This window comes from Peromyscus eremicus, unplaced genomic scaffold (assembly GCF_949786415.1).
Source record: "Peromyscus eremicus unplaced genomic scaffold, PerEre_H2_v1 PerEre#2#unplaced_72, whole genome shotgun sequence".
Taxonomy (NCBI): domain Eukaryota; kingdom Metazoa; phylum Chordata; class Mammalia; order Rodentia; family Cricetidae; genus Peromyscus; species Peromyscus eremicus.
This window is the reverse complement of record NW_026734313.1, coordinates 151,270-172,411: the sequence shown is the minus strand read 5'-3', so window position 1 is coordinate 172,411 and position 21,142 is coordinate 151,270. Positions and strand designations below refer to the sequence as shown.

Here is a 21,142-nt window from a genome sequence, read left to right as displayed (position 1 = left end):
CAAGGCGATCACCAGCATGGCTAGCGTATCAATGCCATCGCCATGTCTGCACGATTAACGTCATCACTCATCGCCACCTCCCATCACCGCCATCTTCCATCACCCATCACTACCGTCCAACACCTTCATTACCCATAGCCACCATTACCATACCCTTCCCCGTCACCGCCACCGATATCATCAACACCATCATCATATTATCACCGCAATCTCAGAGTCACCATATGATTACCTTCACCATCATCACCATCATCGTGACCTTCACAATTAACACCACCCCCACCACCAACACACCATCACCACCTTCATCACCACACCATCAACACGCTCACGGTCACTAACATCGCACCATTACCATCATCATCACCTTTATTACCAACACCATCACCACCGTGACCATCATCATAAGCACCACGGTGTCAGCCCCGCCCACTGTGATCACCATCAACGCCACCATCACCCCATCATCACCCACACTGTCACTACAGTTATTGCCTTCACGTTCGGGACCATCAGCATCACCATCACCGTAGCATGTGTGGCGTTGACAAGTTAGGGCCGGCATTGTGACTCTGTCCCTCCAGGGTCCCCCCAATTCCCCAGTAACAACACCCACGCTCTGTTGGTAGAATACTTTGGTTTTCTCGTGTTTGTTTGAGAGGATCTTAAGCACCCCGAGTTTCAGAGTGGGTCACACGTCTCCCCTCAGAGGCCTCTCCTCCTCCGTGGTGGTGGGGGTGGTGGGCACAGGCGTGCTGGGGGGCCAGGCCACCTCTGCCAGTCTCTTCACAGTCTCACTCAGCTGCCCCAGGCCCTGAGCAGCCTCCACCAACTGGACTAGGCCCAGCCCCAGGACTCGACGGTCCCGCCGGTCTTGTTCCAGGACCTGAGTCAGCCTCTGCAGCTGGTCACCCACCTCCCTCACCGCGGCCACCAGCTCCACCAAGGCAGGTGGCTCGCAGGCCATGACCCTCACGGGTGGTTCTGGGGACACACATGGCCCAAGGGGACCTGGGTTGGGATTAGGGCTTGGCCCTTGAGTGAGGTGGTCAGGGGGAGGTTGGTCCAACGGGTGGGCCATAGAGGAGAGGTGAAGGTCGGGGGTCACAGTGGGGTCTGAAGTTGAGTGTGGGGTCTGGATAGGTGGAGAGGTTAGTCTGGGGCTCTGGCTTCTGGGTGGTTTGGAGACCTCCGTGGATAGTGGGTCCACGCTTGGGGCTGGAGAGGGCCCGGAGGGGTCAGACTCGGAGGCTGGAGAAGGCTCCGGGTTCTGCATCGGGGATGTGACCGTGGGAGGGGCTCCCACCAAGGTCAGCTCTGGGTGGAGGCTAGGCTTGACCTTGGGTTCTGGAGGGAGAGAGGGAAGTTCTGTCTCCAGGGAGGATGGAAGGGAGTTTGTAGGGGTGGCAGGGGCTGAGGAAATATGGGGGTTGGTGGGAGGTTGGGGCGTGGCGGTGGGGTGAGGCGTCCTGGGAAGCTGAGGGTTTGTGGTATGTTGAGGGGTCATGGTAGGGTGAGAAGTTGTGGTGGGGTGAGGGATGGTGGTGGGGTGAGGGACGGTGGTGGGTTCAGGGGCGGTGGTGGGGTGAGGGACGGTGGTGGGTTCAGGGGCGGTGGTGGGGTGAGGGACGGTGGTGGGTTCAGGGGCGGTGGTGGGGTTAGAGGTGGTGGTGGGGTGAGGGGCTGTGAATGTGGGGGTCCTGGGGCTCATGGGGAGGTCTGAGGAGTCAGAACTCTCTGGGTCTATTTTGGGTGTTGTGCCCAAGTCTGGGGTTGTGTCGGATTCTGGAGACAGCTCTGAGGTAGGGGGAAGGCTGGTCACTTCGGAGAGCGCAGAGGAGTCAGAGGTTAGCCCTTTAGGGGAGGCGGGTGCGGGGCTGCGGGAGTGCTCTGGGATCGGAGTTGGAGGCAAACTGGCCTCAGAACTGGAGGAGGTGGAGTCGGAGACGGTCAGAGAGGGCATTCCTGGGGTGGGTGGAGATGTTTCGGGAGGGTCTGTGGGCCTCTCCGGCTTGGAGGCAGAGTCAGGGATGAGCTGTGGCCAGGAGCCAGAGGTCAGCCGTGAGCCAGAAGCTGGGGATGAGGTGGGGGGTGCTGTCCTGGCCGGGGTGGGCCGCAGCAGCCGGCGCTCGGGTTTTGGCTTCCTTGGGGAACCTGGAGGAGAAGGAAAGCGGGGCGCAGATCGGTCTGAGGTCAGTTTGCCCCACCCACCGTGTCCCGGAACGCCCCTTGAGGAGCTGACCAATGGGAAGGCAGAGATCTTCGTGACATCATGGGTCACCGGCAGACTTCACCAGGCCCTAGTGCCCCCCTCGTCTCCTCCTGCGGGGTTCCTGCCGCCACCTGGTGGCCTCTGAGGGGAAGGTGCATGGATACAAGTAGGGAAGAATTCCGGAGGATAGCGGAGAGTATGAGGAAAAGTCCCGGGGAACAGAAACATGGACACCCTTTGGGATGCAGAAATACGGTAAGACTGCTAGTGAACACCCACAGTGAGACTATGCAATAACTAACTTCACTGTCAAGATGACTGGGTTTGGATTCACCTAGGGAACACAGCTCTGGACATGTCTGTGTGGGTGTTTCCCACAGAGAGTTTTGTTTTTGTTTTTGTTTTTGTTTTTTTTTTTTGGTTTTTCGAGACAGAGTTTCTCTGTGCAGCTTTGCGCCTTTTCTGGAACTCGCTTTGGAGACCAGGCTGGCCTCAAACTCACAGAGATCTGCCTGCCTCTGCCTCCCGAGTGCTGGGATTAAAGGCGTGCGCCACCACCGCTCGGCTCCAGAGAGATTTTACTGAACAGGGAAGAACCACCCTGATTATCCCATGGACTGGGGTCCTAGACTAAATAAAAAGAAGTGACCTTAGTTAGGTGGGGTGCCGCACGCCTTTAATCCCAGCTCTCGGGAGGCAGAGGCAGGCGAACCCCCTATGAGTTCGAGGCCAGCCTGGTCCACATAGTGAGTTCCAAGACAGCCTGAGTTACATAGTGAGAGCCTGTCTTGAAATAAACCAACCCAAAGGATGTGAGTGAAGTACCCAAATTTATCCCTCTGCTTTGTGACCGCAGGTGCAACGTGACCAGCTGCCCCATGTACCCGCTGCCATGACGTTGGCGGACTATACCTTCACACGGTAAGCTGAAATAAAGCCTCCTGTAAGTGCTTTTTTTTTTAGGGGGCGGGGGGTCAGGCAATGAAAAATTTAACAACTACACCCTGTCTCAAAAACAAAATGGTGGGCTGGTGAGATGGCTCAGAGGTTAAGAGCACTGACTGTTCTTCCAAAGGTCCTGAGTTCAATTCCCAGCAACCACATGGTGGCTGAAAACCATCTGTAATGAGATCTGGCGCCCTCTTTGGGCCTGCAGGGATCCATGCAGGCCGAATACTGTATACATAATAAATAAATGAATCTTTGAAAAAAAAAAAAAAGTAAAAAAAACAAAACAAAACAAAAAAAACAAAAAAAACAAAAAAAAACAAAATGGTGTCCCCCCCTTTTCTATCAGTTTCTGATTTGCCACAGTGATTTGCACAGTCCAGATCTGTTGATGTTCTGGTCTCTGTGACTATGCTTCGGGAATAGCTCAAGCAACTGGGGGGTGTATAGTGCCATCCCTGGCCCCTGCCCACTAAGCGCCAATGGAATACTAGGGATGTGGTGAATGGCAGAGCACTTACCCAGTAGGCGCAGAGCCCTGGGTTTGGTACTAGGACCACGAAGAAAAATATCAGATGCCGGAGTCGGCAGACTCAGGAGGCAAGAGTGGCTGGCACAAAGCCTGGCAGTTTGGCTTTGATCCCCAGGCCGTCCCTCCCAATAATCAAATAAATGTAAATAAGGAAATAAAAGTTGGGGGGAGTGCACGCCTTTAATCCCAGCACTTGGGAAGCAGAGGCAGGTGGCTCTCGTTCGAGGTCAGCCTGGTCTACAGAATGAGTTCCAGGACAGCCAGGACTGTTACACAGGGAAACCTTGTCTCAAAAAAGAAATAAAAAATTATCATTGGGCCGATGCCTTGCCCCCGGTCATGGCAACCCCAAATGCCTTTAGCTATCACTGTGTGCTGCTTAGAATAATCCCCTCAGGTAAGCCATCTCTGCTCCAAATAATGACGGCTTGTTGTAGGCTGTCCCCCTGTTGGGTCTGAGGTAAGGATTGGGTTACCCCTGGGAACTCAGAGCCCATCTCTGCACCCCACAACACAAGGTCCCCAGGCCTCTGCTTTACCCGTGCCTCACCTGTGTCTGCACGGGCTCTCGGAGCCGGAAAGGGGTGGCCTGGACTCTTGCCGGTGCCGCTGGTGACAGTGGGTCTGGGTTGGCTTGTGGTGGGGGTCCCTTTGTGGAGGTGCGACAGGCCCCTTCGTGCAGGCGTATCCCGTGTCCAGGAGAGCTCATAACGACCCTGGTCATCTGCAGGTGTGTGAGGAAGAGGATTGAGTCCTTTCTGCCTCCTTGATCCCCCTGGCAAATTACTACAGCAGGGGCTAACCCGTCACTCAGCCCCTCAACAACCTACGGCACCTCGGCCACCAGTCAGGATGCTCATGGCCACTAAAAGCAGAAGCTGATGAAATGACCTCGTAAAGGAAATATAGGCATTACTTCCATTCCCCCGAGGCCCCCGACCTTGGGTACAAACACTCATAATAACTGAACTATCATACAGTTTCTTTGTTTTTCCTTCTGACCCATAGCGTGCACATACACACATATACACAGACACATGCACAAACATAAATGAATGTCAATAAGCAAATAAGTGGATGAATAGAAATAATCAAAAGAAAAAGAAAAACCAGATTCCCCAATTTTATAAATCCTTGGACCACAGAAACATTTCCAGGCCGAAGTGAACAAGAAAAAATGAAGACATAGTTAAGGCCAGAGAAAGACGATGTTACTGGCTTTGAAGAAGGAAGGGGCTGTGTCTGGGAAAGTCAAGAGGGCGGATTCTCCCACAGGGACCAGCCCTGCCAATGCCGACCTTGGCTCAGTGAGACCCACGCATTCTCACCTACAGAACATCAAGAAAGCGTGTGTTTAAGGCACTGGATCTGTGAGGCCATAACAGCCAGAGAGATAAATGTGGGTGCTTCTCGGAGCTTAAAATCTATCCTTGTTTGGGCAGGAGAAACAGCTCAGTGGTTAAGAGCAGCCATTGCTCTTGCAGAGGACCCAAGTTAGGTTCCCAGCACACAATTCAGACAGTTCACAACTGCCTGTAACTCCAGCTTCAGATCCAGCACTGTGCGTGCACACACACACCCACACAAATAAACTAAAATTTTTTGAGACAGGCTCTCTGTACATATCTCTGGCTATTCTGGAACTTGTTATATAAACCAGGTTAGCTTCAAACTCACAGAGATCCACCTACCTCTGCCTCTAGAGTGCTAGGATTAAAGGTGTGCCATCACCATCTGGTTATAAAATAAACGTTTGTTTGTTTGTTTGTTTGTTTGTTTGTTTTTCAAGACAAAGTTTCTCTGTGTAGCTCTGGCTTCCCTGGAACTCACTGTGTAGACCAGGCTGGCCTCAAATTCAGAGATCCACCTGCCTCTGCCTCATGAGTGTTGGGATCAAAGGCATGTGCCACCACCATCTGGACATAAAATAAATCTTAAAAATAAAAAATCCTAGCCCTGTGACTCTGCAAGTTTTTTCCCAAAGAAAGGCCTTTGGTCCTCTGAGAATTCTCTTCCTGGGGCCAGTGAGGAGATGGCCCAGTGGGTAAAGATACTTGCTGTGTACCTGACGACCTGAGTTGGATCCCCAGAACTCCTATGGTGGAAGTAGAAAACCAACTCATGCAAGTTGTCCTCTGCTCTCCACATGTGTGCCATGGCACACACACATATGAATGAATTAAAAAACGATTCCCGCCGGGCGGTGGTGGCGCACGCCTTTAATCCCAGCACTCGGGAGGCAGAGCCAGGCGGATCTCTGTGAGTTCGAGGCCAGCCTGGACTACCAAGTGAGTCCCAGGAAAGGCGCAAAGCTACACAGAGAAACCCTGTCTCGAAAAACCAAAAACAAAAAACAAAAAAAAAAAACAAAAACAAAAAAAACGATTCCCTTCCTGCTCACCTCTACTGGTGGATAATATCACATTTCTAGAAGGTTTCTCTTGATTTCTCTACTACAACCAATCATTCCAACCTTGGGCCCTGCACCTATGGGTCGTTATAATACAACACTCTACCAACAACGTTTTCCATTCTAGGTGAGTTCATGGGCATTCTGCACATCGGAATGGGATGTGCACATGTAGTCACACAACTCGCTCGAGTCCCTGTGGCGTCTAGACTGGAGTCTGCTGCGTGAGTCAGATGCCAAACTTGTGCTCTGAATGACCGCACACGTCACCCCAACCCAACGTGGTGCCTGTCTGTGATCCTACCACTGAGAGTTCAAGGCTTGCCTGGACAATGCAGTTGGCGTCCAAGCCAGCTGGGGCTATGGTATAAGACGGTCTCAAAAGCAAGCCAAGAGCTGGGAGATATAATCTCCGTTTGTAAAGCGCTTGCTTTGCAGACACAAGGAACTGAGTGTGAGCCTCAGAGCACATGTTTAAAGAAAATAAAAAGCTGGGCATGCTGGCTCCTCTTACAATCCCAGCGCTGGGGAAACAGAGACAGAGGATCTCCCAGGCTTATCAGCCACCAGGCTAGCCACACCTGACCAGCTCCAGGCCACTGAGAGACCCTGTCTCACAAAAACAGGTTTAGACAGTGCCTGTGGAATGGTACCAGAAGCTGGCCTCAGGCCTCCACACACACTGTCCATACATTGCAGGGACATACACAAGCATGTCACACACTTACATAAGACACATGTAAACTGTTTGAAACAGAGCCCCATCTTGGCCAAACACCCCATGCCTTCTCCTAAGTCTTGCTACATGGAACTGTCCCGAAAGTTCCCTTGTAATTCTGCATTTGTTTCCCACTGAAAAAGATCCCCCTGCTTCAAGGATTAGCTGCCTCCACAGTGGCGGGTGCCTCGCATGTGATCAATTCCACCACAAGAGGGCGCTGAGGGGCGGGGAAACCGCCCCGATTGTGCAGAACAAAGGTTCTGGAACTCCGGCCACACCTGATGGAGGATCAGGGTCTCTAGGAGATGATTTCCGGTTCCAGCATCCCAATGACCAAGCCTAATACCATCATGAGACACTGCCGGGTCCAAGTCACAGGTCCCTGAGCCTGCTCCCTGGCTAGACTACAGGTGGCCAGGCTGGATCCTGGCGACCAGTCAAAACGCGCCGCACCCCTGTGATGTAATGAGGTGCGAGGCAGAGGAGCAGGTACCTACCCAGCCAGGCCTGACTGCGCATGCCGGGCGGGCTCAAGAAAGGATGCAGACTGATCCTCCCAGCAGCCACAGGCAGAGAGACACACGACAGAGGCCGTGATCGCTCCCAGTCAAAGTGCGGAGAGTGAAGACGGAGGAAAAGAGCGGAGCGGAAGGGAGCGGGTAGGGCAGAAATAGTGTCACCTCGCTCACTGAAATGCGGGCTGCGAGAGACACAGGGAGAGAGAGAGAAAGGATGGAGGCCAGTGGAAGGAAAAAACAGAAAGCGTGACTCGGAACACAACAGGAGCGGACTGGAAAGAAATGGGGTATATGTAGTGCCCCGTGCCTGTAATCCAGCATTTGGAGGGACGGGGTGCAGACAGGGAATCAAGGCCAGCCTCAGCTACATAGTGAATCCCAGCCTGAGCTATCAAAGAAAGAATGGGGGAGAAGTGTGAGGGAGGAAGTGGAGGAAGGAAGGGAAGGAGAGAAATGGGGGTGGGGCAGACGAGATGGCTCAGTGGGTAAAGTATGGCTCCGGCCTGAAACTCTACCTGGATACCTGGAACCCACGCGGTGGAAGGAGAGGACTGACTCCTACAAGCTGTCCTCTGACTTATACACACACACACACACACACACACACACACACACACACACACTGTGGCACGTGGGCTAGAGCACACACAGGCTTGCACATACATACACAATGCAGCAAGATTTTTTTTTTAAAGAAAAAGTAAAGAGGATGAGACATGAAAGGAACCAGAGGAAGCCACGGAGAGGTCAAGGTAGAGGGTGTGGAAAGGACAGTGAAGGGGAAACCCAGGAAGGCAAGGAGAGAGGAATCGGTGTGAAACAGTGAGTGATGGGCACGGTGGTGCATGCCCGTGATCCCAGGGCTGGGGAGGTGGAGGCAGGGAGAACAGGAGTCCTGGGCCAGCTGAGACAACCAAAGAAAAGAAGAAGGAAAAACAAACTAGTGAGAAATGGGATGAGGCGGTGAATTGAAAGGAAGACGGTGCTGGGTGGTGGTGGTGGTGGTGGAGCACGCCTTTAATCCCAGCACTCGGGAGGCAGAGGCAGGCGGATCTCTGTGAGTTCGAGGCCAGCCTGGTCTACAGAGCGAGATCCAGGACAACCAAGGCTACACAGAGAAACCCTGTCTCAGGAAAAAAAAAAGGAGAAAAGGAAGAGGAAGAGGAAGAAGAGGAGGAGGAGGAGGAGGAGGAGGAAGGAAGGAAAGAAGGAAGGAAGACACAGGCTGAAGAGATGGCTCAGTGGTTAAGAGCACTGGCTGTTATCTCAGAGACCTGGGTTCAATTCCCAGCATCCACACGGTAACTCTCACAACTATCTGTAACTCCAGCTCCAGGGGATCTGACACTCTCACACAGACATACATACACCAATGCCAAATAAAAATAAATAAATCTTTTTAAGGAAGGAAGACACAAAAAGAAAGAAAAAAGTTGGAGGAGAGGCTGGAGAGATGGTTCAGCGGTTACGAGCACTGGCTGCTCTTCCAGAGGTCACGGGTTTGATTCTCCCCACTCACACGGTGGCTCACAACCATCTAACTCCCGTTCCAGGAGCTCTGGTGCCCTCTTCCGGCCTCTGTAGGAATTGTATGCACGTGGTGCACAGATATAGATAAGGACAAAACACCCCGACCCATAAAATAATAAATACAACAAAAATTTTAAAGAGTGGAAGGAATGCAGAATTTTAAAGGAAAACTGAGAAAGAAAACACAAGATACCACATGGGCGGGGGGGGGGGGGGCCGGGGGGGAACAGCTCTAGAGATGGGGAAGGGGAGAGGGTGGAAATGAAATCAATGGGGGAGAAAGACACCAGGAGAGGAAAAGAAAGCAGTGCAGATAATAAAGTCAAGGAGTTGATAAGAGAAGGGACATGAGCAACAGCGTGTGCAGGAGGAGAGACATGTGTCCGTGGGGCCGCAGGAAGTGCCCGTGAGGAAGACAGCTGGGTGGGAGGTGTCCAGAGAAGGCAGGGGGTGGTGGCAGCCGAGAGGGAAGGACACAGACCATAGCGAGACAGAAGCCATGGTGTAGTCGAGGGACAGATAGCTGTAGAGTGAGACATTGGCCTGCTGGGCGGGTTGGGAAGGGCAGGAGGCAGAACCGGTGCCCCAGGGATCCCTGCCTGTGTCTGAGGTCAGCTGACAAGGACCGAGTGTGGCCTGCCAGCTCACTTTCCCAGTAGCTGGGATAGGAAGCGTGTGCTGATCGGGTAACCCTGAGCTGGGGCTGCTGGGTCATTCCCAGAGATGCTCCGGTCTGAGGGTGTCAGGCTGGTGTGTCACAGGCACTTCCTGGTCACTCAGGACTTGCTGGTACCCTCTGATCTCTCAGACCCACAAGCTGTCTCACTGCACTCTGGAGGAGACGAATACTGTCAAATCCAAGGACGGAACACATTTAGGATGTCTGGAGGATCCAGGGAAAGCCTGCAGGGCCGCAGGGCCCTAGGCCAGCTCAGTTAGAAGGATCTGGATGGCTAACCATGGTGGCATGTATTTGTGATGCCAACACTTGGGACGGGGAGACAAGAGGACCAGGAGCTCAGAGCAAACCTCAGCTACATAGCAAGTTCAAGGCTAGTCTGGGAACACATGATATATCATCTCAAAAACCAAACTGGGTAGGCCACGTGGTAAAAGTGCCTGCTGCCAAGCTTAACAACCTGAGTTTGATTCCTGGGACCCCCCTCCTGGAGGGAGAGCTTGGCATATGCACCCACACAAGTTCCCGGTCAAGCCCCTCACCTGTGTCCGTAAGCCTCTGTGTTGCTGAAAAGGGGACTTCAGGGTTCCTAGTGGTAGCCCAGGAGAGAGTCTGTCCAGGCCATGCTGCCACAGTGGTCCCTTTGGTCAGGTCCTCTCCTGAAGTGGGGTCCCAGGTCCAGGAGGGGTAATCATCGTCATCTGTGTAGCCTGGGGAAAGCACATGTCCCTTTCTGTTATCTGAGGTTCTTACCACTGTACTTCCCTCCCGGAGTCTCCTTCAGGAGCCTTGTCACGTCCCCACCTGACCCCCCTCCGGCCAGTCCCTTAGATGACACCGTCACCCTGGGCCACTCAGACTCCCTTCCCTCAGCCTCCCTCACTGTTCCCTGGTACCGGTGCAGGTGAGTACCACGTCTTCCTCGTGGTCACAATTGTGCTTCCCCCATGTGCCCGAGGGGCAGTCGCTCAGTGAGGTCTCACTCCCCTTACAGCCCATGTCATCCAACCAGATGGGCCCGGTCCCAGGGCCGTAGTGGGTTTTGCCTACTCGGGGCCGGACCTTTCCACAGCCCAGTTCCCAGCAGGCGACTGTGGCGTCCCGAAGGTCCCAGCTGTCATCACAGACTGTTCCCCACTGTCCAGCATGCCACACCTCCAGCCGGCCAGCACACCTGTTGGGCCCATCGGCCAGACGAACCCGGAAGGGACCTGGGGAGGCCCTCGGGTTAGGAGGTAAGGGGGACTGCCTGGCTGCTGTTCCCAACCCCTTTGAGCCTCCACCACTCACCCGGTGGCACGGAGACTCCAGCAGACGGGGAGGGGGCTGGATCTCGGGATGACTCCAGAGAACCTTCTGGGCTCTCACCAGATGGCTCCAAGGAGGCCTGAGGGATTTGTGTGATGGTGGCCTCAGAGGTCACTTCTTGGGGGCCTTGAGTAGACAGTGATGCTACAGTCTCTGAGGTCCACACCCAGGGGACCCTGGGAGTCGCCTTTACAGTGGTATGTGACGTCTGTCTGTGGGGAGCCTCAGTGGTCAGTCTTTTGGGTAACTCAGAGGTACGTGGGGTTAGATTTAGGGTGCTCGGGGTGCCTGGGACCCTGGAGCGTTTAGCAGTGGGTATCCCAGGGGGTTGGGTGGTTGGTCTTTTTGCATTTTTAGGCACCCACTTCTTGGTACTCTTGGGCGCTTTCCCTGGAGCCTTTGTGGTTTTCTCTAGCACACTGGAGGTGAGGCTGGCAGAGGCCTTGGTGGCCAGCTCTCCTGGAAGCCAGGCATCCTGATCTCTACCCAGCCCAGGGAGCCAGCTCCAACTGAAGGGGTCTGAGATGGTATCCAGGCCAGGGGTCCCTAGGAGGCCGGGAGGGAGGAAAGAGAAGATGTAGAAACCATGATGGTGGACTCAGGGAACTCCTCCCCCACCACTAACCCATATCCTCAGCCCGCTTCTCACTTAAAAAAAAAAGGGGGGGGGGTGCTGGACTGGAGAGAGGGCTCAGTGGTTAAGAGCACTTACTGCTCTTCCAGAAGATCTGGGTTTGAGTCTTACCACCCACATGGCGTCTCACAACTGTCTGTAACTCCAGTCTCAGAGAATCTGATGTTCTCTTCTGGCCTCTGAGGGTTCCAGGCACATCTGTGTTACACAGATGTACTTGCAGGCAAAATACCTCTGTGTGTGTGTGTGTGTGTGTGTGTGTGTGTGTGTGTGTGTGTGTTTCAAGACAGGGTTTCTCTGTGTAGCCCTGGCTGCCCTGGAACTCTCTCTGCAGACCAGGCTGGCCTCAAACTCAGAGATCCGCCTGCCTCTGCCTCCCGAGTGCTGGGATTAAAGGCGTGCGTCACCACCGCCTGGCTAGCAATCTATATTAACTATATTTGTTCTCTGACAACTGCAAGCATGTCTATAATGAACTACTCTCTCTATCCGCTCTCTCTCATCCCTAACAACACCCCTTCTCCCTACCCACCTCTTTCCCCCTTACACAGCTTTGGGTTGGGTTGTGTGATCCATTTAGTTCCATCAAAGGTCATCTGTGTTACCACTGGACTGTCATTAGAGCCTGGTATGCAAATTAAAACTACCTGGAGATCCTATCTCCCCCCAATCAGAATGACCAGCATCAAGAAAAACAGTGACAGCAGATGCTGGTGAGGATGCGGGGAAACGGAATCCTTCTTCACTACTGGTGGGAGGGCAAAGTGGCGCAGGCGCTGTGGAAAATTAGCCCGGAGAGCCCACCAAAAGCTGGAAATAGAGGCTGGAGGGATGGCTCGGCAAGGAAGAGCATGTGCTGCTCTTGCCAAAGATCTGAGTTCCATTCCCAGCACCCACGTCAGCAGGCTGACAGCCACCAGAGCCAAGGCACGTGGTGCCTCCAGCCTTTGAGAGCATGGCACTTGTGTGTGCAAACCTACACATAAACAAGCACATATGCATGATTAAAAGTAATGAAATCGCCAGATGGTGGTGGCGCACGCCTTTAATCCCAGCACTCGGGAGGCAGAGCCAGGTGAGTTCGAGGCCAGCCTGGGCTACAGAATGAGATCCAGGAAAGGCACAAAACTACACAGAGAAACCCTGTCTCGAAAAACTAAAAAAAAAAAAAAAAAAAAAAAAAGTAATGAAATCCAAGGCAAGGAATAGAACTACTTATGACAGCTATTCCCGTCCCAGGCACATACCCTAAGGCAGTGGTTCTCAGCCTTCCTAATGCTGGGATGCTTTAATACAGTTTCTCATGTTGTGGTGACCCCAACCATAAAATTTTTGTTGATACTTTATAACTGTGATTTTGCTGCTGTTATGAGTCATAACGTAAATATCTGATATTTCCATTGGTCTTAGGCGACCCCATGAAAGGGTCATTAGACCCCCCAATAGGGTCTGAACCCACAGATTGAGAACCATTGCCCTAAGGACTTCATATCTTACTCTTCGAGACAGGGGTCCACTAAGTTGCCCAGACTGGCCTTGAACTCGAGATCCTCCTATCTCAGACTCTCCAGTAGCTGGGATTATAGTCTTCCCCTTCAAGCCTGGCTTTTTCCCCCCTAAAGTTTTATTTTTATTTGGTGTGAGTGGTTTGCCTGCATGTATATCTGTGCACCGTGTATGCTCAGTGCCTGTGGAGGCCAGAGTAGGGCATCAGACTCCCCCAGAACTGGAGTTAGAGGGCTGTCACGTGGGTGCCGGAATCAACCCTGGGTCCTCTACAAAAGCAGCCAGTGCTCTTAACCATTGATCCATTTTTTTGTTGTTGTTGTTTGTTCTTTTTTTTTTTTTTAAATAACAGTATTTCTATAGCCCGGGCTAGCCTTAAACTCTTAAGAATCCTCTTGCCTCAGCCTTTCAAATGCACATATTACAGGCATGCCCTGCTACCCCTGGCTTTTCTTCCATATTCGTCAGCCTCCAGAGACGCTCGAAGTCTACCAGGCCATGCCCCTGGTCCCGATCCTTCTGTGGCTCTCCCAGAAGAGAGGGGGGCAGAGCTGATGACTCCTGCTCTTTGGGTCACCATTATCCATGACCTATCTTTCTGGTTAGGCGCAGTCTAGGATGCCCAACACAAGCTTGGGTACTTTGCCCCTGGCTCCAGGAACATGACTTCTAAGCCCTTGGAATGTTCTTGCCTGTAAGAAATTCTTTGTGTGTATGTGTTGAGGGGTGGGGTGGGCTGGAGAGATGGCTCAAGGCTTAAGAGGACTGGCCGATCCTCCAGAGGACCCAGACTCAATTCCCAGCACCCACATGGCAGCTCACAACTGTCTGTAACTCCAGTTCTAGAGGACCTGACATCCTCACATAGACATACATGCCAGCAAAACAGCAGTGCACATAAAAATAAATAATCTTTAAAAAAGAAACTAAGAAATTCTTTGCATGTTTGGGGGACTTGCGCCATGTTAGTCTACAATGACAATGTAACTTCTGAACAGCCATGTACACATTCAGCCCCTCCAAACAATGCCAGACATCAAGCTAAGACAACACATCTGGCTGGCCATTCTTGCAGGTTGTCACACCCACTGCTGGGAGAATTCAGTACTGTCCACCCCACCCCACTGGGAACTCATACCTGAAGTCCGCTCCAGGTACCCTTTCCCCTGGCTGAACTAACCCTGCACCTTCACTATGGTGAAGCATGGCCCTGAGCTAACGGCCTCTCTCCTTCCCGAGAGTCCTTTCATGGACTGAACCTCAGTGTGCTCTTACAGACCCCCCAAACTCCACCTTGTCACACTGGTTTGCAATAGCTCGTTTGTGTTCCTCTTTCCCTCCACGGGGCACGAGCGTCTCAAAGACCCATAATACGTTCATTCCATTCTGTGCACCCAGCTCCCAGCTCAGGGTCTCGCACTGGAGCTGGAAACTAGGCTCCTAAAAATGGGGAAATTGCATTGATTTTTAACTAGCTCTTATTTTGGCCAGACTTAGGCAATTTGAATGAGGTTATATGAGCTAATACCCACTACAGGGCTCGGGCTTAGTAAGCACTTGGTCAAGTTACCGACACCCCTGGTCTCCATTCCTTCCTCCAGAAAATCCTTCTAGAGCCAGAAGATGGCTAGTGTGTCCTCACCAGTGCAGGTAACCCCGACATCCTCATTGTGGGCGCAGTTGTGCTTCCCCCAGGCAGCAGCTGGGCATTCTGAGAGCGAAGCCTCGGTCCCCACACAGCCTACGTCATCCAGCCAGATGGGGCCGGCGCCCCAGCCGAAGCGGCCTGCTGCGGGGTCTGGTTGCCGAGGCCCCCCGCAGCCCAGCTCCCGGCAGACCACAGCGGAGTCTCTCATGTCCCAGCTGTCGTCACAAACCGTCCCCCAGCGTCCGTCATGCCATACCTCCAGCCGGCCAGAGCACCTGCTGGGTCCAGCCACCAGGCGCAACTGGGGGGACCCTAGAATAGGGAGAGAGAGAAAAAGCCAAGAGTTAGGGTCAGAAAGCCCGTCTGGCACTCCTCATCTGCCTGCATTCCGCCTTCCTTCCCAAATGTCCATCTATCCACTGTCTAGGCTTTTCCTCATGAATCCCTCAGTCCAGAGAGCAGATGTTGATCAAGGTCTCCTCTGCACTGGCCACAGAGCCAGGCCTATCTGGCTGTCTCCTCAGAAAGCTAAATATAGAACTGCCGTATGATATAGAAATTTCACTGTTAGGAATAGACCCAAAATATATTGAAAGGGGACTGGCAAGAAGGTATTAATCTTTGTGATGCACTTTGGAATTCACATTGCAGCCCAGGCTGGCCTCAAACTCAATCCTCCTGCCTCAGCCTCTCAAGTGCTGGAATTGCAGGAGTACACCACCATGCCCAGTGAACCAAGGGAATTACTTTACTTTCTTGGGGTTTTTTAATATTACATCCATTTATTTACTTATTGGTGTGTGTGTGTGAGTGTGTGCAGGAGGGTGTGCATATGCGACCATGTGCACGTGAGAGTCAGAGGAAAGTGTGTGAGAATCAGTGCTCTCTCCCCACAATGAGTCCTGGGGTGAAATTCGGGTTGTCAGGACTGGTAGCCAGCATCTCCACCCACGGAACCATCTTTCTGGTCCCAAGGGAAGTTTGTGTGTTTGTGTGGATGGATGGGTGTGTGTGTCCATGGGGAGTGCGTGTACATTCATGCAGAAGCCAGTGGTTGACATCATTCTCCAAGTTTTTTTTTTTTTTTTTTTTTTTTTTTTGGAGGCAGGGTCTTTCACTGAATCCGAGGCTCACTGATTTGGATCAACTGACTGGGCAGCAAGGCCCAGGGGCCCCCCTGTCTCTGCTCTTCCAGCCCTGGAATTACAGGTGTGCACTGCCTCAGCCAGCCTTTCATCCGGTGCTGGGGATCTGAGCTCTGGTCCTCATGCTCGCACAGCAAGGACTTTACCCACTGAGCCGTCTCCCTGGTCCTCATCACGTCAAAATAATTCTCAGGCTGTGCAGTCACTTGAAGCAAGCCAGAGGACGTTGTGACGGTCCCACCACAGGGCATGAGAACCCAGAAGCTTTAATGGCAGACTCTCGTCCTCATCCTTCTGCCCTGCTCAGGATCCAGCTACAGAAGGTGGAACTCTTGTGCAAACACAACTCTGGATTTTAGGATATCAGCAGAACATTAAAACAAGTACTTGGCCTAGGCGGTGGTGGCACAAGCCTTGAATCCCAGCACTCGGGAGGCAGAGGCAAGGGGATCTCTGAGTTCGAGGCCAGCCTGGTCTACAGAGCAAGTTCTAGGACAGGCTCCAAAGCTGCACAGAGGAACCGTGTCTCGAAAAAACCAAAAACCAAAAACAAACACCCCCCCCCAAAAAAAACCCAAGTACTTGGGGCTGGTTAAGAGCACTGGCTGCTCTTCCAGAGGTCCTGAGTTCAATTCCCAGCAACCCATGGTGGCTCACAACCATCTGTAATGAGATTTGGCGCCCTCATCTGGGCTGCAGGGATACACGCAGACAGAGCACTGTATACATAATAAGTATATAAATCTTTTTTTAAAAACAAACAAACAAAAAGCAAGTACTTGTCCTGCTGAGCAGGGGCATGGGCTACCTTTCTTTCTACGAGCAAGTTCCATGGGACAATCTCACAGCCAGGGCAGAGAGGGACTCACCAGCTTCGGGCCCAGGCTCCGGGGGTGCAGTGGGAGAAGCAGGCGGAGTCCAGCTGCCTGCCGGGCCTGGGGTCTGGCCCACGGAGGTAGACAGAAGCCTGGGTGCTGAGGTGTTGCTGTCCACTGCAGGGGCTGTGGGCTGCACAGCACCGAGAGGCATGCCTAGGAGGAAGAAGACGCTGGTACCACCTCCAAGGCTGCCTCCTACCCAGAGGAGGCCCAAGGCTTCCATGTCCCTGACCCGAAACAAGAAGTGGGTGGGAATAAGAGGGTGGTGGGAATAAGAGGGTAGAGCGAGCAGGAGATGGAGGGAGTTTGGAGGTGAGGGAGAAGAGGGGAGGCACTCCTAAGCAGGTAAGATTGGCTTGGGCTAGGAGCAAGGAAGTAGAGTTCACCCCATCAAACACCAGACAATATCCAGTGTCCCTTAGGGAGACCAAGTCACCTCTAGTTGCCTTGGACCAAGGTTTCACATAAGAATATAAGATGGGGAAAGAGGGAAATCCATCACAGGAAGTGAAGCGTGAGCAGGGACCACTTCTTTCCCGCCCACTTCGGGTGACCACACAACCCACTGTCTCATCCTTCCCCATTGATGTCCCTCATAGGCCCTTACCATCACACACGGCCCCAGCATCCTCCCGATGGTGACAGTCATGTTGGCCCCAGGGCCTCGCAGGGCAGAATCGCAAGGCTGTCTCATTCCCCCGACATCTGAGATCATCCACGACGATGGGTCCAGCCCCCTCCCCGAAGAAGGCCCCCCCTGGGGCGGCCAGCGCGCCCCCACAGCCCAGCTCCCTGCAGGCCACAGCAGCATCGCGAAGATCCCAAGCGTCGTCACACACCGACCCCCAGCGACCACCGTGCCAAACCTCCAGGCGGCCAGCGCAGCCGTGGGGACCATCAGAGAGGCGCAGCCTGGGTGCAGGACCTGGGTATAGGAGGTCAGGGGACAGGGTGACAAGAAGTTAGGACGGATGAGGAGCTGCTGAGTTAGACCAAGAAGAGAAACTAGAATGGGTTTGCAAGGACTGGGTTAACACTGTGAGAGTCTAGGGATGGGTGAGCAGGTACTGAGTTAGACCAGTGACGAATCAGGATGGGTGGATGGATAGGTACTGAGTCGTGCCAACAGGGAACGAGAATGTGGGGGGAAGAAAGGGAGCGGGCAGCACAAGGAGGACAGTGATTGGAGGAGGGAGCCCCCAAGTGCCCTTCCATGGCCCCCAGCTGAGGCGTGGCAGGCTAAGCCCAAGCTTCGATCCTGCCTCTCCCATTTCTCCAGAGAACGTGTAAAGAGATAGACCTGAGGCCTTTTACTGCTTCCCGGGGGAGGGAGGAGCTAGGATCTGAGAACTGAAGAGGGGAGGGGGTAGTCAGCTCCCCCTTCCCCGCCCCCTCACTCCCAGCCCCGCCCCCACCCCCGCATACCAGTGCAGACCAGCCCCGCATCCTCAGTATGGTCACAGTTGCTCCGGCCCCAGGGGCTTCTGGGGCAGTCCCGGAGAGTCTGCTCTCCTCCTCCACACCCTACGTCATCCATCCACACGGGTCCTGAGCCAGGTCCGAACCTGGCACCCCCAGGGGCGGCCAGCGCCCCCCCACATCCCAGCTCCCGACAAGCCACAGCTGCATCTCGGAGGTCCCATCCATCATCACACACGGTGCCCCAGCGTCCACCGTGCCAGACTTCCAGGCGGCCGGCACATCCGTGGGGACCTGAGACCAGGCGCAGCCGCTCTGGGGGATACAGAGAAGGGAGCCTGTAAGAGGCTATGTCTAACGTCAACTTCTGGGGAAAACGGAGGCCCAGAAAGGGCAGTGGACTGAGGTTTGTCTGCCGACTGGCTCATTCAGAAAAGAGAACTGTCACTGGTAGGACCCCTGGGTCTCACAGATCAGTTAGAGGAGGGTGGCCAGCCCTGACTGAATCCTTGGAGGGTCACAGGCAGAACGGAGGTCTGCGATCTTCAGTTTGGCTGGGCCTACTGTCTCACGGCACCCAGATCAAGGAGACAAGGAAGATTTGGAAGAGACTCACCTTGGCGGGGAGCTCCATTTGTCAGTACAGGGGCCCGGGTGGACTTGGCCTGCTTGGGTGGCCTGGGATTCTTCTTGCGAGGGCCATTCTGGGAGCTTGCTGCTGGTTGGGGAGCTGGGAAAGTGACATGTGACCAGGAAGTCAGGCTCTGAGCTGTTCACCCTTCCTGACTCCTAGGCATCTGTCTAGGGATCCCTTGCTGAGAGTCTGAAGTGCTGGAGGATTCCCACTGGCAGGAAAACATCTGTAGCAAGATGACCTTCCCCCATAGCTGAGACAGACTGGGGTGCAGGGTGGGAAGCCTAGTCTTTTGTGCTCACCCTGAGTCACAGGGGGCTCCTCTGAGCTAGGGCTCAGCTCCCCGGACAGTGGCAGCCACGGATCCCCATCCAGTAGGGATGTTGAATCTTCTCTAGAGTTAGCTGCACGCTGACCTACGGGAGAGCACCAGAGTTATGAGAACAGTAACGTATAAAGAATAGAGAGGCCAGCAGGGAGGTGGTGGTGCACGACTCTAATCCCAGCACTCAGGAGGCAGAGCCAGGTGGATCTCTGTGAGTTCAAGGCCAGCCTGGTCTACAGAGCGAGATCAGGACAGGCACCAAAACTACACAGAGAAACCTTGTCTCGAAAAAAAAAAAAAAAAAAAACAAGAAGAAGGAGAAGAAGAAGAAGAAGAAGAAGAAGAAGAAGAAGAAGAATAGAGAATAGAGAGGTCACTTGTCACTTGATCCCTGGGACAGAACAACCTGGATGCTGGGGCTCAGAAATAAGTGATTGTAAGCTGGGGTTTCTAGGAGGTGGGGAGGAACCTGGTCTTATGGGAATAGGGAATTAGGCATTTCTCAGCTTCTAGACAGCTCAAATCTACAAGAACTATGGACTTGGGGTTTCTGGGGCCATCACCGTAAGAGGAATTTGAGTCTCTTTACCTACACAGACGACGCCTGCGTCCTCCTCATGAGAGCAGATATGGGCCTTCCAGCCCCGGTGGGGACAGGTGCCCAGCTGTCCCTCACTGCCCCGGCAGGCCAGCTCACTGAGCCACACGGGCCCAGTGCCCTCCCCGAAGAAGGCACCCCCGGGGGCGGCCAGCGCCCCTCCGCAGCCCAACACACGGCAGGCCACTGCAGCGTCCCGGAGGTCCCATCCGTCGTCACACACGGTGCCCCAGCGCCCGCTGTACCAGACCTCCAGGCGGCCGGCACAGCCGTGGGGACCATCAGCCAGGCGGAGTCGCTCTGAAGGGCGAAGGAAAGACTGTGACCCCAGACAGAAGCCCCGTGGCCTGGGGGCCAGGGTGGCAGTAAGGGCAGGGAGTTGCCTTGCAAGGTGCCAGCTACCCTGGAGGCAGGACCCTGGACCCAGACGCCTGGGTACAATGAGAGGAGCGTCTCAGAGATATTGGGGGCAGTGTGGAAGGTCAGAGTGGAATCAGGGGAGCAGGGGCCAGCGGGAGAGTGGCGGGAGGCTTGGAGCTGCGTGAGGCCAAGTGGAGAGTCAGGACACTTACCAACAGCCTGGGTCCCCACGAGTATTGCTGCAAAGGGGGTCGGAGGGAACAGAGTGAAGGTGAGTTAGGGGGAGGGGTCCTCTCCCCAGCGCATGCTCCCGGCTTAAGTTCGGTGCGAAACATCCACTCACATACTGATTCCTCACACCTCTGAGTCAGAAACCCCACTGCTGGAATGGACTTTGGGTGGAGGCTGGGATAAGTTGCAGGTCCCTGGGGCGGGTGGGGCCCAGATGCCTGACCCTTGAAGACAGGGCTGGGGACCAGATTGAATGGTGGGAGTGATACCCCCGCAGTGTGAATGCAGGGTAACAAAGGGTAAGTCACTTGGGTTGCTAGGCAGGACGTGCAAAAGGCTTGGTCCCTGAGGGATTAGAGGGGCCGGCCAGATGTCAGGATATTCCAGAGCACCAGAACCAGAACAGGCTCCCTGAAGCCTGAGTCCCTAAATTGGACAAGCTAAAGGGTCAGAGGTGAAAGTCCAGGTCCCTAAGGTACCCCCTCCCCCAGAGGGAATGGGTCACTCACCAAGGAGGCAGGCCAAGCCCCGCATGTTTGCAGAGTCCAGGGCAGGGGTTAGGGGTGAAGGGGGAAGGAGGGGAGGAGAGGGGAGGAGGAGGCAGCCAGAGAGAAAAGGAGGGAGGTGGCCGCCCGGCCCGCCGGAGGCGCCCTGGACAGCTAGGAGCAGGCTGGGCTGAAGGCTTTGCCAGGAGGGAGAAGCTGCTGCAGGGAGGCAGCAGGGGACAGGAGGGGGAGGGGGCTGGCCGCAGCTGAGGCTGCAGGGGGGGCGGGGGCGGGGGGCAGGCAGAAGGGAGGTGTTCAAGTGCAAACACCCACACTGGAGGAAGGCGGCCAGCCAGGCTCCAGAGGGCCACGTGCTCAGAGATGCTTACGGGGATGGCGGCTCTGAGAAGGGACATGCCTG

The 21,142-nt window shown here is 54.2% G+C and overlaps 1 protein-coding gene across 1 annotated transcript; it reads right to left on the bottom strand.

Annotated features, from left to right (window-relative positions):
* Positions 1-622: 622 nt before the first annotated feature.
* On the bottom strand, positions 623-20,770 carry Ssc5d (scavenger receptor cysteine rich family member with 5 domains). The gene is made up of 14 exons (XM_059252513.1): positions 20,746-20,770; positions 20,218-20,244; positions 19,637-19,945; positions 19,025-19,138; positions 18,705-18,818; positions 18,095-18,403; positions 17,277-17,594; positions 16,661-16,822; positions 14,641-14,958; positions 10,841-11,404; positions 10,447-10,761; positions 10,093-10,260; positions 4,243-4,416; positions 623-2,154 (listed from the first exon to the last, which is right to left on the bottom strand). Exons 1-14 carry the CDS (start codon positions 20,768-20,770, stop codon positions 692-694), a joined length of 4,380 nt encoding a protein of 1,459 aa, XP_059108496.1. The 3' UTR covers positions 623-691.
* Positions 20,771-21,142: the final 372 nt, after the last annotated feature.